The 16,359-nt window shown below is 35.1% G+C and overlaps 1 protein-coding gene across 4 annotated transcripts in view; it reads left to right on the top strand.

Annotated features, from left to right (window-relative positions):
* Nucleotides 1-15,658, top strand: part of rptor (regulatory associated protein of MTOR, complex 1) — a 238,779-nt gene extending 223,121 nt beyond the window's left edge. For all 4 annotated transcript variants that reach the window (XM_026244674.1, XM_026244672.1, XM_026244673.1 and 1 more), the window contains 6 exons: nucleotides 4,793-4,899; nucleotides 6,273-6,400; nucleotides 9,840-9,926; nucleotides 10,045-10,161; nucleotides 11,076-11,205; nucleotides 12,558-15,658. In XM_026244674.1, coding sequence (XP_026100459.1) covers nucleotides 4,793-4,899; nucleotides 6,273-6,400; nucleotides 9,840-9,926; nucleotides 10,045-10,161; nucleotides 11,076-11,205; nucleotides 12,558-12,626 — 638 coding nt within the window. In that variant the 3' untranslated portion in view covers nucleotides 12,627-15,658. The remainder of the gene's footprint in view (nucleotides 1-4,792; nucleotides 4,900-6,272; nucleotides 6,401-9,839; nucleotides 9,927-10,044; nucleotides 10,162-11,075; nucleotides 11,206-12,557) is intronic.
* Nucleotides 15,659-16,359: the final 701 nt, after the last annotated feature.

Here is a 16,359-nt window from a genome sequence, read left to right as displayed (position 1 = left end):
TGTTATATATTTTTCTGACTTGTGTACTTACATTATCCCAAATGTTTTGAAGAATTTTTAAGTCCAAACTGGTGACATGGAGCTTGTCCATATAGTGTCATTGTGTCAACTGCCAATGTCGTCATAACCCCTCAGTTTTATTAGACAGGTGACAACCGCACAGAGTAACATAAGAGAACTTCCAAATGTATCTAGTATGATTAAACAGCACTGCTTTCTTTTACACATATCTACGACCAGAAGCGGCAGAAGTGGTCGACTGTGGCATAATAAAAGCTCCGATGCTTTCGAGCCATGTCTCACACTAGTTCATCGGCCTTGTTTCGCTTCCACAGCTTTCAGCTTAACCCTGCTTTATTCTACTAAATAATAAATCATTAGCTCATCCATGAACATGATTTTTGCCCAAGTCCCATCGAATTGCATTGTCTGTGGGGATGAAGATGACAAATCCACGATTCCACACAGTAATGGTGTCAATCAAATTATGCCTTTTTTTTTTTTTTTTTTATATGCGCCCTCTAGCATGGGTGATGTTTGGGTGTATGTTCACATACACAAGTTAATTCAAGTCAAGTCACCTTTATTTATAAAGTGCTTTTATCAATACAAATTGTGTCAAAGCAACTGTACAGCATTAATTCTGAAAAAAAGTGTGTCAATAATGCAAAATGACAATAGCAAACATTAGTTTTTCAGTTAAGCGTCACCAACTAAGCAAGCCAGAGGCGACAGTAGCAAGGAACCAAAACTCCATCGGTGAAAGAATGGAGAAAAAAACCTTGAGAGAAACTAGTCAGGTGGCTAGTTCTCCTCTGGCTAGAAGAAACCAGCAGTTCAATGCCAGTCTGCAGCAGTCAAATTGTGCAGTGGACTCAACTGGTTCCTGTGGTATTGTCCCGGTGGGCGTCTGATATAAGATCTTTACTGTGGATCTGTCACTGGGGCTCATCTAGTCTTCCTTGTCTCCGCTGACAGTCGGGGCTGTAGAGGTCCTCTCTAGGTGCTGATTCACCATATGTACTGGATCTGGGTGACTGCAGTGACCATCTGATCTGGATACAGATTGGATCTGGTGGCTACAGTGACCTCAGAATAAGAGAGAAACAGACTAATATTTAAGTAGATGCCATTGTTCTAACAATGTAGCAAGTACATCGGGTGTTATGGGAAGTGTTCCCAGTTCCGGTTGACTTAATGCTTTAACGGATTAGGATATTAGAAATGTGTTTGTGTGTTATGTGTAAGCCAGGTTAAAGAGATGGGTCTTTAATCTAGATTTAAACTGACAGAGTGTCTGCCTTCCAAACAATGTTAGGTAGGTTATTCCAGAGTTTGGGCACTAAATAGGAAAAGGATCTACCTCCCACAGTTGATATTTGTATTCTAGGTATTATCAAATTGCTAGATTTTTGAGAACACTGTGGATATGGAGGACTATAATTTAATAAGAGCTTGTTCAAATACTGAGGTGCTAAACCATTCAGGGCTTTATAAGTAATGAGCAAGATTTTAAAATCTATGCCATGTTTTATAGGTAGCCAGTGCAATGTTGATAGAACTGGGCTAATATGATCATACTTCCTGTTTCTAGAAAGAACTTTAGCTGCTGCATTTCGGACCAGCTGGAGTTTATTAAGCATGCAGAACAAGCACCAAATGAAGCATTACAATAATCAAACCTTGAGGTCAATAAATGTATGGACTAACATTTCTGAATTTGAGATTGAGACCATAGGTCGTTACTTAGATACATTTTTAGATGGAAAAATGCAGTTATACAAATCCTTGAAACATGGCTTTCTAATGAAAGATTGCTATCAAATAGCACACCTAGGTTCCTAACTGATGTTGAAAAATTGACAGAGCAGCCATCGAGTCTTAGACAGTGTTCTAGGTTATTACAGGGTTATGAGGTTTTTAGGTCCTAATTTACACCTCTGTTTTTTTTTAGAATTTAGCAGTAAGAAATTACTTGTCATCCAGTTTTTTATATCGACTATGCATTTTATTAGTTTTTCAGATTGGTATGTTTTGCTGTGCCAAAAAGAAATATGTAGCTGAGTATCATCATCATAACAGTGAAAGCAAACACCATGTTTCCTGATGATATCCCCCAAGGGAAACATGTAAAGCATGAAGAGTAACAGCCCTAGTACTTGAGGTACTCCATACTGCACTTGTGATCGATATGATACCTCTTCATTCACTGCTACGAATTGATGGCGGTCATATAAGTATGATTTAAACCATGCTATCGCGCTTCCATTAATGCCAACAAAGTTTTCTTGTCTTTTCAAAAGAATGTTGTAGTCAATAGTTTTCAATTCAGCACTAAGATCCAATAGCACTGATAGAGAGATACAACCACGATCAGATGATAAGAGCAGGTCATTTGAACTCTAATGAGTACTATGATACAGTCTAAATCCTGACTGGAAATCCTCAATGATACAGTCTAAAAATCCTGACTGGAAATCCTCACAGATACCATTTTCTCTAAAAAGGAATATAATTGTGAGGATACTACCTTTTCTAGTATCTTGGACAGAAAAGAGAGATTCTAGATCGGTCTGTAATAAACTAGTCCTTTTGGGTCAAGGTGGGTTTTTATTTATTTATTTATTTTATTATGAGAGGCCAGCCAGTTTGAAGGTTTTTGGGACATATCCTAATGACAATGAATAATTAATAATAGTCAGAAGAGGATCTATGACTTCTGGAAGCACCTCTTTTATGAGCTTAGATGAAATAGTGCCTAACATACATTTTGTTGGTTTAGATGATTTAAAAAGTTTATACAATTCTTTCTCTCCTATAGACGGTTTCATCGGGCGCACGCGCCTGGACCTAAGTTAACTTCCGGTCTGTGTTGTATCGGTCTGGCTGCAGTGCCTTCTACAAACGCAGTTAAAGCCAAGGTGATGAGTAAACTGAAGTTGGGCTCAGGTGGTTGTGCTGCGGGATGTGTTTCCCATACATTTATTTATTTTTGGAGACTCGCCACAATTTTAAAACTGATCGATTTTCAAAAAGGCTTCGTTAAATAAACACGAGTAAGGTAACATTACGTAACGTACTGCACGTTTAATAATAAGAAGAATTCCTTACATTTATGTTTAAATATCAAAGCGAGGCACAGGTGTTTTTATATCGCTGTATTTCTGAAGGAGGGCTTGCATGTTATATGCCTGAGAGAGCCGCGTGTGAGCGTACCAGCTCTGCTTTGTTTACAGCTGTTACTGGGGAAACCTCTATTTCTCGCGCTTTATGTCTATGCTTTAAAACATCTCCTGCTGGCAAATAATGAATTAGCATTTTCATTAAGTCCGCCTGATCCACACAGAAAACACATTTTGTTTGTTATCAAAAAATATATACTCTAGAGGGACTTGGCTGTTGTTATTGATTCTATTTGGAGTCTACCGGAAGTTAAGTTAGGTCCACAAAAGCTCTCACGCGCATTAACGTTTGTTTATGTTGATGCCGTTGAAACCGTCTATAGTAGAGAACGAGTGGAATTGTTCCTCAGGGGGTCTATAGCACACTATCTTATGCGATACTGTGGCTGACATATGCATGATTAAAAATTTTTTTGTGCTCATTATACCAAGGTGTCAGACTGTTTTCTTTAATTTTCCTTAAGCATAATGGAGCAACTGTATCTACAATTCTAGAAAAGAGGATAACAAGTCCTTATCCTTGAAAACTGTAAATACAAGAGAAGATTCAACGATATACATAGTTCGCAATTTCCTTTTTTTTTTTTTTTTGTGTACAAATAATTATTTACTGCCCGGAGCATATAAACTAGAGTGATGTTATAAAACCAAAAACACAACTAAACTAGGAAAATAAGGCTGTTAAGTTTTATTGAATTTATTGAATTAATGAATTAATAAATAAATGTATGATCAAATGAATTAATATATATTTCATTAATACATAATGTCATTGAATTTCAATATTTTATTTTGAGGAAATATGTAATTTTGTTCAATAAAGCATATTTCTGTTAGGTTACCTTTTTATGTCCAATGTTAAATCTGGATCCTGAAGTAAGAACCACATGAGAACCACATCTATTTCTTATTGATTTGTTCTACATTTTATTCATTTTAACTACACTTGCTGTCTATAATCTCTATTCTCTTCAAAATAATGAAATCATTGTGTAATCTACAAGGGAGTCACAAAGAGAATCTGTAACTGGATCATAAATTAAATTAGCTCAGCACTGATTGGTGTCAGCATGAATAACTCTGTAAATAATTGCAGTTTAAACCAGAAATTAACAAATTAAAAGTTGCATGAATGTGTCTGCTGTTTTTTTTTTTTTTTTTTCTCTCTGTGTAATTCCTCCATATCTGTGCCTCCATATCTGTTCACATCATTTTTATGACAAAATTGACCAGAGCTAGGCCTTGGACCAGAGAACAATAACCGCTTCATAAACTGTGAGTTAGTGTGATTACAAGCTAAAGGTTTCAGTTTATGGTTTGTTGATCTTGATCTTTTGTTAATCCAGTCCCATATGTGGGTTTGAACTCTCTCTCTCTTTTTTTCCCCCTTTATGTGAGAAGTTCACTTTGTGCATCTAATTATTCAATGTTTTATGAGACTATTCTTGAAAGCGTTGTATTCATTAATTCATGAAAAGTGGTGCATTCACCAATATTTTTATTCTGAAAGAAATCAACCAAAAGGTGAGTGTACTGACATGTTAGGAGAGCCCAGAGAGTTGTTTATTTGAGTGTGTATGTGCGTAAACCTTCTCTACTCTCTTTTGAAGGTGCAGGTATGGTGGTGGACTGGGAGCAGGAGACTGGCCTCTTGATGACGTCAGGTGACGTTAGAGTCATACGGATCTGGGACACAGAAAGAGAAATGAAAGTGCAGGTACTAGTTGAGTTGCACATGTGAGCGCGCAAACACACACACACCCCTTTATTTTAAAAGCATCAGTTCTGGACGAGCATTTTAGCTCCATCATTTATAGGGCTGGGAAAATAAATTGATGCATCGCGAATCGAGAAATGATTCAGCATCAATTCTGATATTTTCCTAATGCCTCTCGTGATTTGGAAACATTCTTTCTTGAATCGATTCTGAGACTAGTTTTGAAAAGCAGATGCCACTGCATGCTTTAGAAACACCCATACTCTGCTCGTTTCAAAATCATTACAGACACTTGAACCTAAAATAATCAATTATAAAATTCGAAAAGGTTGAAGCGAATTACAAAGGTGTTCACAGTGGGCTGTGTTTACATTACCCTTGCATCATAAAAGCATTCTAAGATGAAGTGAAATTACATGACTCAGCCGAACGCACAAGCACTCTTTAGCACTCTTCTCCAAGAGCATTTGAGTGTGCAGATAAAAACTAGATTAAAGCGCCATCTTCTGTTAAAATATAAGCTCAGAATCAATTCCAGAGGAATCGCGATGCATTCTGAAAATCTAAGAATCGATCTACGAATCAATTTCGCATCGACTTATCGTCCCAGCCCTAGTCATTTATGTGCACCATTGTCTTGCTTCATAGTTGGATAAAAAAAGTTATTTCCATATTAGTCTGTCTTTTTTCTTTTTTCAACTTTTCAAAGTTCCTACATGAATGTTCCTATTGATTGATTCTGCAGATCCTTGTATCAGTGTATTCGGTGATCAGTCATTAAGTTCAATTTAGCAGTTTGTCTAAAGCAGAAACTCTAAAAGCTGGCATTTCACTGTGCAGTCAAACTTGCTTTCTTGAGATGCCATGCAACGGATCCTACGGTTCCATTCTAATAGGCTGTGTCTCTCTCTCAAGTTTCAGATGTGATCCAATTATAATATTATGATACATTTTGAAGTATTGAACCGCAACATGTAATCTGATATCTACAAAAAAAAATCTATCTTTGTAAATACAGTTCATTGAACCTTTACACTGTGTCTTCACCAGAGCAACCACTGTTAAAGCAAAGTGACCATTCTAAAATATATGTAAATTAGTTTTATTCAGAGGCCCACACTGAGCAAAAATATGCAAATCGTTAGTTGATATTCATATGCAGTTTTTGATATGCATATGGACAAAAAGTAAAATGAATTTCTGTTAGCTTGTGATGTAAATCAATAAAATCGTACATAAAATGCATATAAATATCAGTCACTCTTTATCTCCCAATAATATGTCTTAGTGTGGTATTTAAATGCTTTGATATTTAAATAATGTTTAACTGCACTCCTCCAATAGCTCATTCATCTTTTATGTCTGTGTTGCAGGACATACCTACAGGAGCAGACAGCTGTGTGACCAGCCTATCATGTGATCCTCAGCGGTCACTTGTGGCTGCAGGTCTTGGAGACGGATCGGTTCGGGTGTACGACCGCAGAATGGGACCTAACGAATGGTGCGTCAGCATTCACAGATCTCGGTTTACAATCATAAACCTATCAAATAGCACATTCTTCACTCTCAGAGACCTTAACTAACAACCATATTTGATGAATCATAAAGGAATGACCTGTTATTGACCTTTGGGAAAAATCAAAACAGTCAGTCACCCCTCATGGACCCCTCATAAAAAGAGTCATATTACTGAATCATAAATGTATTCATCTCTGATGTTCCACCACAATTGATATGATTTCATAATTGAGACATCTTGAAATCTAAAATAATTTCTAAATGGATATATCAGAAAATGATTCAGAATCATACGCAACGTCACTCCTGTCCAGCACCACTGAGCTTGTTTTATTTTGCATTTGCTCTTGGTTGGATAAAAGTATCTGTGTCCACTCACCTGCAAACTCCATGAGAAAACGTTATAATTAAGTCATAAAAAGTCATAAATGCTAATTTAATAACTCCCTCTGGCTCTAGCATTTCCAAATGCTCAAGAATTCCCTTCTGCTAGTCACATGCATCAGCTCTCTTCCGTGCCTTATTATTTCTTTGCTTTCATACACCTTTAAACATTTCACCTCTGTGTCCCACTGCTCATGCTGACATTTCCTCTGTCACACTGTTGTTGAGGTCCTTTTCATTAATTTGCTTCCAGCCTGGCTACCACTATACTTAAAGGGTATAAATTGCTTAATTTAAATCGAAGTGAAATTGCATCATAACTTTTTTAATTACTTTTTGCTAAAGTTTTGTCATAGAGGAATATATCTGTATGAGAACCCCCTTACCTCCAGTAGCATTGCTGTAGTGCTCATGATTATGTTTCAGTCTAGCTGAAAGTTGTTTTCTTCTGGATACTTTTGAAAAAGGTATATTATATTATATTATATATTTGTTTCCCCTTTTCCCAGATTCACCCTTTATTAATTATTAATTAAATTTTATAATTAAATCCTTCATAAAAGTATTATTATATTTTAAATATAAATCTATAATCTATGTTGATCTACACACAATTTCAATACTTATTGTGTGAAAATTGTTTATATTAGGCCCTGTTATTCATTTCTTTTAATATATATATATATATGTGTGTGTGTGTGTGTGTGTGTGTGTGTGTGTGTATTTTTTATTTATTTATTTTTTTTACAAAAAAATATATTGCTGTATAGTAAAGAGCATGCTTAAAATTGGAGACAGAGAAATGAAAGGGGGGGGGGGGTGAAATGCTATTTCATGCACACTGAGTTTTTTACACTGTTAAAGAGTTGGATTCCCATGCTAAACATGGACAAAGTTTCAAAAATTAAGTTGTACGTTTGAAGGAGTATTTTTGGAACAAAAATACTCCTTCCGGTTTGTCACAAGTTTCGGAAAGTTTTTTTCGAGTATGGCTCTGTGTGACGTTAGATGGAGCGGAATTTCCTTATATGGGTCCTGAGGGCACTTCTGCCGGAAGAGCGCGTGCTCCCGTAGAGCAGAGCATAGACATTCACTGATCAGAGCGGAGACATTCACTGATCAGAGCAAGAGCGAAATGTCATAAAGAAATGTGTTTTTGGTTGCCAGGGCAAGACAACCCTGCACAGATTACCAAAAGAAAAAACAAAAAAACAGCATTAAGGGACCAGTGGATGGAGTTTATTTTTACAGAGCATCAACGGAGTTGTGCAAGTGTTTGTGTTTGTTCCCCTGCATTTCGAAGATGCTTGTTTTACAAACAAGGCCCAGTTTGGCGCCGGATTTGCATATCGTTTATTTATAAGGATAATGCAGTCCCAACGAAAAAGGGTCACGATCGTGTGTTGCAACCGCAGGCGGTGAGTAAAACTGCTTCAAATATTACTGTGTTGTTAACTTAGCTGTCAGCGCGTAAGCACATCAAGTAAACAACATGCGATGTTGTCATCAAACTGCACTTTCCACATGTACAGCTTAAAAAAAAAAAAAAAAAAAAAAGGACAAAGTGGAACTTAGTCATTTTCCAAAACCGCTAAGCAAATATATACAGTTTCAATACATACTACATAGAGACGCCCTGCTGTAGTCGTTGCTGCTCTTGTTCAATTTCAATATCTGGAATTAATATACGCTAAATCTGACTGTTAGCCATGGTTTGTTTTGGATGATGTTTTTTCCTCATGGTAATGTCACAGCTTCCAAACGCTCTCAACGCAAAAGCCTACTCGCGCTCGTGATTCTTTAGCTCCGCCCACACGCCACGCGTCCAGACGCTCGTGTTTTTCCGGGAAAAATCGGTACAGACTATCTTTCTCTTATAAATATAATAAAACTAAATACTTTTTGGAGTTATGAAGGATGCAGTACTACTCTAGAGTACTCAAGATTAACAGGATATTGAGTGAAAACGAGCAAAAAAGTAAATATGAGCTGTTAACAATACATTTATTATGCATTATTTCCAATCATGCTGTAATTTTATGACTAGGATAAATGTAATACTTGTTATGAAATTAGTCTTAGCAAGACGAGGTCTGCCATTTTATTTGCAAAATGTTATTGCTATCATATTTAAAGATGATATGAAATTTGAGATGTGATGTAAATTACACTACGACGGAAATTAATTGTTAAAATTTCATCATATTACCCTCTGATTCTTGCATTTACTCTGTTGGACATGGTTACATGTAGAGTGTGAAAAGTATCTTCTGAGTGAATTTATTTACACTATCATTCAGGGTTTGTTAAGATGTTCTAATATTTTTGAAAAGTCTCCTCAACAAGGCTGCATTTATTTGATGATAAATATAGTAAAAATTGTCATATTGAGGCAGGGGGTGGTCTTGGACAGTTTTTTATTTTAAAATGTAACTTATTCCTTTGATGCCAAAGCTGAACGCAAGATTCTTCAGAAATCATTTTAATATACTGATTTGTTCCTCAAGAAACAATTCTTATTATCAGTGTTAAAAAAGAAAAAACAGTTCTGTTGCTTTTTATTTTTGTTGCCTATTTCATTAGCAAAAAGCTTAAAAGATCAGCATTTATTTGAAAATTCTTTAATCAGTTACTCATCATTATTTCATCACCCTCATGTCATTCCAGTATGACCTGTATGGCTTTCTTTCCTCTTTGAAACACAAAAGATGTTGTTTTGAATAATGTTGGTTTTGGTTCCTATTTACTTTCTTTGTGTGGAGGAAAATAACTCAACAGGAACTGAAACTGTGTGTTTATCAACCCCACCCACTCCCCCCAAAAAAAACACTCTTATTAACCCAGATTTTTAATGGTCTTTTGAAAGTCCACAGTGCCAAAAATGCCAGTAGTGGAAGAAACATCCTTCTAAAGAATTATTATTTCTCCACTATGCTGTTACTACAGAGATTGTTGTTATTCTTTATTCTGGTCAGTGCATTCCTTCAGCTCCCTCTAGTGGTAGACATTGTGGACTGTAATCAACTCTCTTTCTACAGTCGTGTGATGACGTATAGAGAACACGGTGCTTGGGTGGTGAAGGCACATCTGCAGAAGGGGCCTGAAGGACACATTATCAGTGTCAGGTATCTTTTTTTTTTTTTTTTTTTTGTCTCTGCCTCATAATTTCTATCACTTAATTTAAACAATTTACCTCACAGTCGTCTTGTATTTAGCTCACAAGTTGGTACTCCTCTATTGTAGTGTGAATGGAGATGTGCGTTTCTTTGACCCACGGACACCAGAATCAGTTAACATCTTGCAGACAGTAAAAGGACTCACGGCTCTGGATATCCATCCTCAAGCAAACCTGTTCGCTTGGTGAGAGACGCACCTACATAATTTATACAATCAGTTCTATTATGCAAAATATTATAATTTAGAAAAATATCTGATCGATCTGATCGATGCCTTGAGGAGTGGTAACCATAGTATAAACCAAATAATTGACTCTGCTTTGCGTCATGGCCTCATAACCACAACGGGCTGTCATCAATTATTCCTTACTTAACAAACGACACAACTCATGAAGATATAACTGCACGTAATGTATAAACTTAACGTAATGTAATAAGTAAAACATTATTATTATAAAAACGAAAAAAAAAAAATCCTTTTAGAATATTTTTTTTTTGGTGTGTGTATACACAGACAAATGAATTCTAAAATAAAAAATATATTTCTTTTTAGAATTCATTTGTACATGAATGAATTAACCAAAGCAAATATGTTCACGTCTGAGATTCATTTTAGCATTAATAATAAAACTAAACTATAGCTGAACATCAGTGAGGGGACATTGTTCCTCTAAGCATCATGAAACAAACAAACAAAAAAACTTTTATTAAAATTCTAAATGTAACACAGATAAGTCTAGAATATGTGCAAAGAGTGCTTCCATTATCATTTCAAATGCACTGAGCCTGACACTCGTCTCAGTTCACTGGTTCAATGGACATGTCTGTGATTGGCTACTTTGTAAATAGAAACATCTGATGCTCTCCAGAGTGGAAATGCAAATATGCACTGAAGAGTTTACAAAATATGTTATTATTACAGATGCTCTTGTTTTTTTTTTTTTTTTTTTTTTTTTTAGCTCCCTAAACTGGGTGTGACATGATAATCTGCCTTCCATATGGAATTAATGTGGAATGTTACTTATAGTCCTGAAATGCCTGTTATTCATGCCTCTTTTTAAACCATTTTTCTCTCGTTCTCTCACTTTCTTTCTCCAGTGGCTCTATGAATCAGTTTATCGCTGTGTATAACTCCAGTGGGGATGTCATCAGCAACATTAAGTACTATGATGGTTTCATGGGTCAGAGAATTGGAGCCATCAGCTGCCTGGCATTCCACCCTTACTGGGTAAGACCGATTTCTCAATGAAGATTTTATCAATAAGAGCTGCAGTGTTGGGAAAGCTCATTTGAAACTTTAATTTGTTAAGCTACAAGTAACGCATAAATTAAAGTTGTTAAACAACAGTCAAGCTTTTAACAGAAGTAGTTGTGAAGGGGAAATATTTTTTAATATATCAAATTATATAACTTACTATGAGAGCAGTATGACACTTAAACAAAAATTAGCATAACAGCATAAAACTTGAAGAAATAAATGTACACTAATTAAACAAATTAAACATATTTGAATTCATAACTTGGTAAAAGTGATGAATAGCAGCATGGAAGTTAATATTTCACTACTTCTAAATAAAATGTTATTCACAGACAAATAAATCTATGAATTGTTTTTCAGACATGACCCATCCAAACTAACTAGTTTCCCTAGAATGAATTGAACTTCCAGAGACTACTTATAATATATATATATATATATATATATATATATATATATATATATATATATATATATACATATATATATATATATATATATATATATATATATATATATATATATATATATATAAAAACTTTAGGAGATCTGTTTACATCCTCATTGCAACAATTAAACATGCATGCATGTTGGAAAAAGTAACCCATAACACATCATTTAAAATAATTATGAAATATAAAAAGGGTTTAACAGCATCTTGCCATATATATACCATAATACCATACATGCTGTGTATAGTAAATCAGTTAATCAAATAATAGATTTAAGGTTAATGTATAAAAATTCCAAATCCCAAAATCTAAATAATATATCAATAAAAATCATTAAAAAAAAAACTTGCAATCAGCTGTTTTACATGATAAAACAGTCAACAGGAAATGATAATATCGCCCTAATTTTATTTGGTTATACAAAAATTAAAGTTTCTTTTCCCAGTTGATGTCTTGAAATTTTAATTCCAAAAAATGATGGCTTAAGTAATGGTGAAAGACCAGCCTTTAACTACTGCACTTTTAACTTAGTAATGCCTCCATTTATTATATCTATAAAATGGAACCAACGCAAACCATTTTTGCTTTTACATACAGTACATCCACATTCACAGATGTCAATATAAAGTGAGCCACTATGGAATTGGATAACAAAACAAAAAAAGTACTTAGTACTTACTTTTATAACAATTTGGGTAAACCTAACCCTACCCCATGTAGTTACCTTGTGTTACCAGAACTTTCTCAGATAAATACACTGTAAGTACACTATAAGTACATGTTAGTACACATACTGTGAAATAAAGTGTTAAAATAGAAAAGTGTTAAATTAGAAAACTAAGTCTTCTTTTTTTCTTTTAACTTCCTCAGCCTCATCTTGCTGTGGGCAGTAATGACTACTACATGTCCATCTACTCAGCAGAGAAGAGACTCAGATAACATCATGACCTCTCACCTTTGACCCCTGCTGCCCCCCTTGGATGTAAATGACTTCCTGTAAATATGCAACAACCACAATGAATGTCTAAAGAAGGCTGCTGAACCCACACATGATGACTATATTAGAACCATTATTATTATTATTCTCAACATAAGTATCATTATGGATTTACTGATTGTAGTAGACATGGCTGTGCCGGAGGAGTATGTACTATTTCAATTGCATATAAAGATCTAAAAACAAGTCTTTATGGTTTGGCCAATGTTGGCCATAGTTTTTGACTGTCTTGGAACTGATAACCTCCTGAAGAATCAGAGAGATCGACCTGAAGACAAGACAAATGAAATGATGAACTTCCCTACGCTTGGTGTTCAATGCTGACTGTGAAGGCCCATTGCTCAGTGGGTTTTCTCTGAAACCCTGTGCCTCATCATATATATGCTGAAGTACAGTTGGATGTGCTTTTCTGAAAAACTCTGTCAATCTTGCTGTAGAGCCGTAGTTTTTTAAGTGTGCAGGCATGCATTTCTTGTGTGACAAAATAGCCAACAGATGGGGTGTACTTACTCGCCAAACACAACCTCCCTTACATATCCATTCTTAACATGTTCACACACATGCACTATGCCAAACCTTCTCTGCATCAAACACAACACTTTATTGAACTGCACATACAAAAATGTAGTTTTACACATCAACACCACATACTGACTCTGACCTCAAAGCACTGGACATTGATAAAAGGGCCTGCCGCTCATTTGCATCCACACCAAGAACTGTGGAGCCTGGGAGAAACGCAAGGTTCTTAAAGTTAAGCTCATATAATCAGGATAAAGATTTTCATGGATTTCAAGACAGAAATGTAAAGATAAGTGAGAGTGAGTTTGCCATTAATTTTTGCCTGGGCTGTAGAATAACCTTGAGTTTTTTAAATTTGTTTTTGTTTTTTTGTTTTTCCATTTCTTTTTTTGCCTTCAAGAGTCATACAGTATGTAATGTGTTTTTTTTCTCTCTTACTGCACACATAACTCACTATATGAAAATTGTGCCAGAGCCTCTGTTTTAGAAAGTTAGTTAGTTAGTTCAAAGAAATGTTTCTTCTTCATGCTGCCAATAGAACATTACCTACTTTTGCAGCAACAAAAACTTTTGTTCTCTTGAGCCAGTGGTCATCATTATCTTTCCCCCTTCCTGCTTAGAGATTCATCTAAAATGTGCTACACAAATTAATTTTGTCTTAAACTGATAGGTGGTCTCTATTAATGTTTTTCTTCAAATGGAAAAAGTATTGCATTTGACAGAGCAGAAAATTACTATTTTATATTTTTAGCCTCTCATGACGTTGGACATGATCTGTTTCCACTTTCACTTATCCTGTCACTCCAATAGTGTATAGTCTCCTGGTTACCTACCAGTGACACAGCATTATGTGGAATCAAATACAACTATCATGTCTGTCATTTTAGCACTTGTATACGTTCTCACTATGTCCTGTGCTGTTGTTAACTCTGATAAATTAATTGTATTTCTCGGTTTAAGTTTTTAGTGCTTGTGTTTCACAGAGGTTTCATCTTTGCCCCACAACTGTGCACAGTTGTGATCAGTTTACACAAGAATGAAAATGAAAGTGGTAACTAAAAGCGTAAAGGGATATTTCACACAAATGTGAAAATTTTATCATTTACACACCCGCGACTAATTCCAAACATGCAAGACCATTCTTTCGTGGAACACAAACAAGATATTTATCAAATACTTTTTTTTCCATTCAATGAAAGTGGATGGGGACCAGGCAATTCAAAGACAGTAATTGCCAAGTGATACAGGTTTCGCAGAACATGAGGGTAGGTAAATGATTCTGTTTTCATTTTTTGGTGATCTACCTCTGTACTGCAGCAAAATCAGGTGGAGCTTTATAAATATCTTAGTTATTCAGCATTATTTGGAGTATATGTGAATAAAATGTATCAGTCGTTCTGAAGTGAGATTTGTAAGGAATTTTAAGTTGCTGATAGATTGAATAGCCAATAAATTAAACTAGAAGGGTTGAGGATCAGGGTGGAAATGTATTTTTGTACAAGCTCTGATCAGAGTGGTTGTTTGATTGATTTTTTTCCTTTCACGTCCTAGTAAAAAAAATCTGCAAGCAAATGGGGACTTTTATTGTGAAGTGACTGATGGAAACAGGCCTGGATCAAATCTTGAGAGATATTTACCCAGCTCATAGACAGTTACCTCTAGAGCAATCATGTCACAAATTACACAATTAAGGGGAATTTAATTCATAGCAAAAAAAAATCTAATAGTTCAGTGGAAGAAAAAATGTATTAGAATAAGTTTTGAAGCTCGCATCCTGGATTAGTTGAATTGACCCTAGTCCTGAGTCTGCTGTTCTGTCTGAGATGGTGAAGATCAAACAACATTGTGTGTAGTTTTACGTCAGTGTTAGTACCCTGATTTTCTGATATATCTCTGATAATGTCACGGAAATGACGACTAGCAGATATGCTTAATTCTTACCTTCCAGAAATCTAATTCTTGAAATGTGCTTGCAGTTATGTTGTTACTTTTGTAAACTGGTTTATGTAATATGTGTATTTTATTTTTAACTATAAGTTTTATTTTTTTTCCTCTTTTAATCTCTTAATTTCCTCTCCTTCTTTTATCTTTGTGTTTTTGACTTGCATTTTTTTGGTATGGCTGCCATTCTCTTGCTGTTGTTGCATTAATTACTGAATGAAAGAGAAAGCACATTTGTCCTTTACCCACAGTCTCTTGTTGGATTCTCTGCCCCCTTTGGACATTTGTTTTCATTAAAAAAAGGAATATTTCAGTTCAAATCAGTGGATTTTTAATAATCCCAATCCCTGCTCTGCTAATCCTGCTTTGGGTTTTAACATTAAAATAAAAAGATAAATTAGTAAAATGAATTGAAACAATCAGGTGTTTTTCTGTGACTGTAGACTGCTTTTTCACCATGGTTTAAAGGCAAGAAGCAAGCATTCAAATAAACAAGATATGTAAATGAACAGTTTGCTGTATTTGTCACTTCGTTTATTGTCTGTTTCTGTCAAAATTTTGTTGATAATTTGATTACGTGTGTGTGTTTGTAAGTACTATTATTACTATATGCATAAATAATTTTCTTGCATTCTTGCAAAACATTTGTTTTCTAGAACAAAAAAGCAATGTGTTTATCTCTTATCTTAAATATAAACATATCTTAAATATGCAGCTTTGTGTCCATTATGTGAGAAACTAGCTTCTGCTTGTTCTGATGATTGCAGGAAAACCGAAAACCAGACATTTTCAAAGACATGGTATCATTGTTACAGAATAAGTAATCAGATCATTTAGGGTCTCTCTCTCTCTCTCTCTCTCTCTCTCTCTCTCTCTCTCTCAGCAGAGGAATTCTGTGCAGATCTGTAAATCACTAATTTCTCAACTCCATTTCAAAATGTCATAATCATTGCCGTTTATCATTGGAATCTGAAGAATTTTACTGTGTGAAGTGGCTGATTTTGATAGGTTTGCTTGTTTTACCTCACATTTACTAATACCAATAGAAATGCTTATTTTTTGGACTAAATGATATTCTGACTTTGTGCTGTTTGTTTTTGAAAACATGTCCATGTCACTTGCCCTGGTTCTGGAATGTAGTGGGAAGTGGTAGAGACATGAGAACTGTAAACAAGCCGTGTTATGTGACTTGTCATTCTCTTTCGGCATGAT

The sequence above is a fragment of the Carassius auratus genome, unplaced genomic scaffold, assembly GCF_003368295.1.
Source record: "Carassius auratus strain Wakin unplaced genomic scaffold, ASM336829v1 scaf_tig00006882, whole genome shotgun sequence".
Lineage (NCBI taxonomy): Eukaryota > Metazoa > Chordata > Actinopteri > Cypriniformes > Cyprinidae > Carassius > Carassius auratus.
The sequence above is the reverse complement of the archived record's forward strand: the minus strand, read 5'-3'. Positions and strand labels throughout refer to the sequence as shown.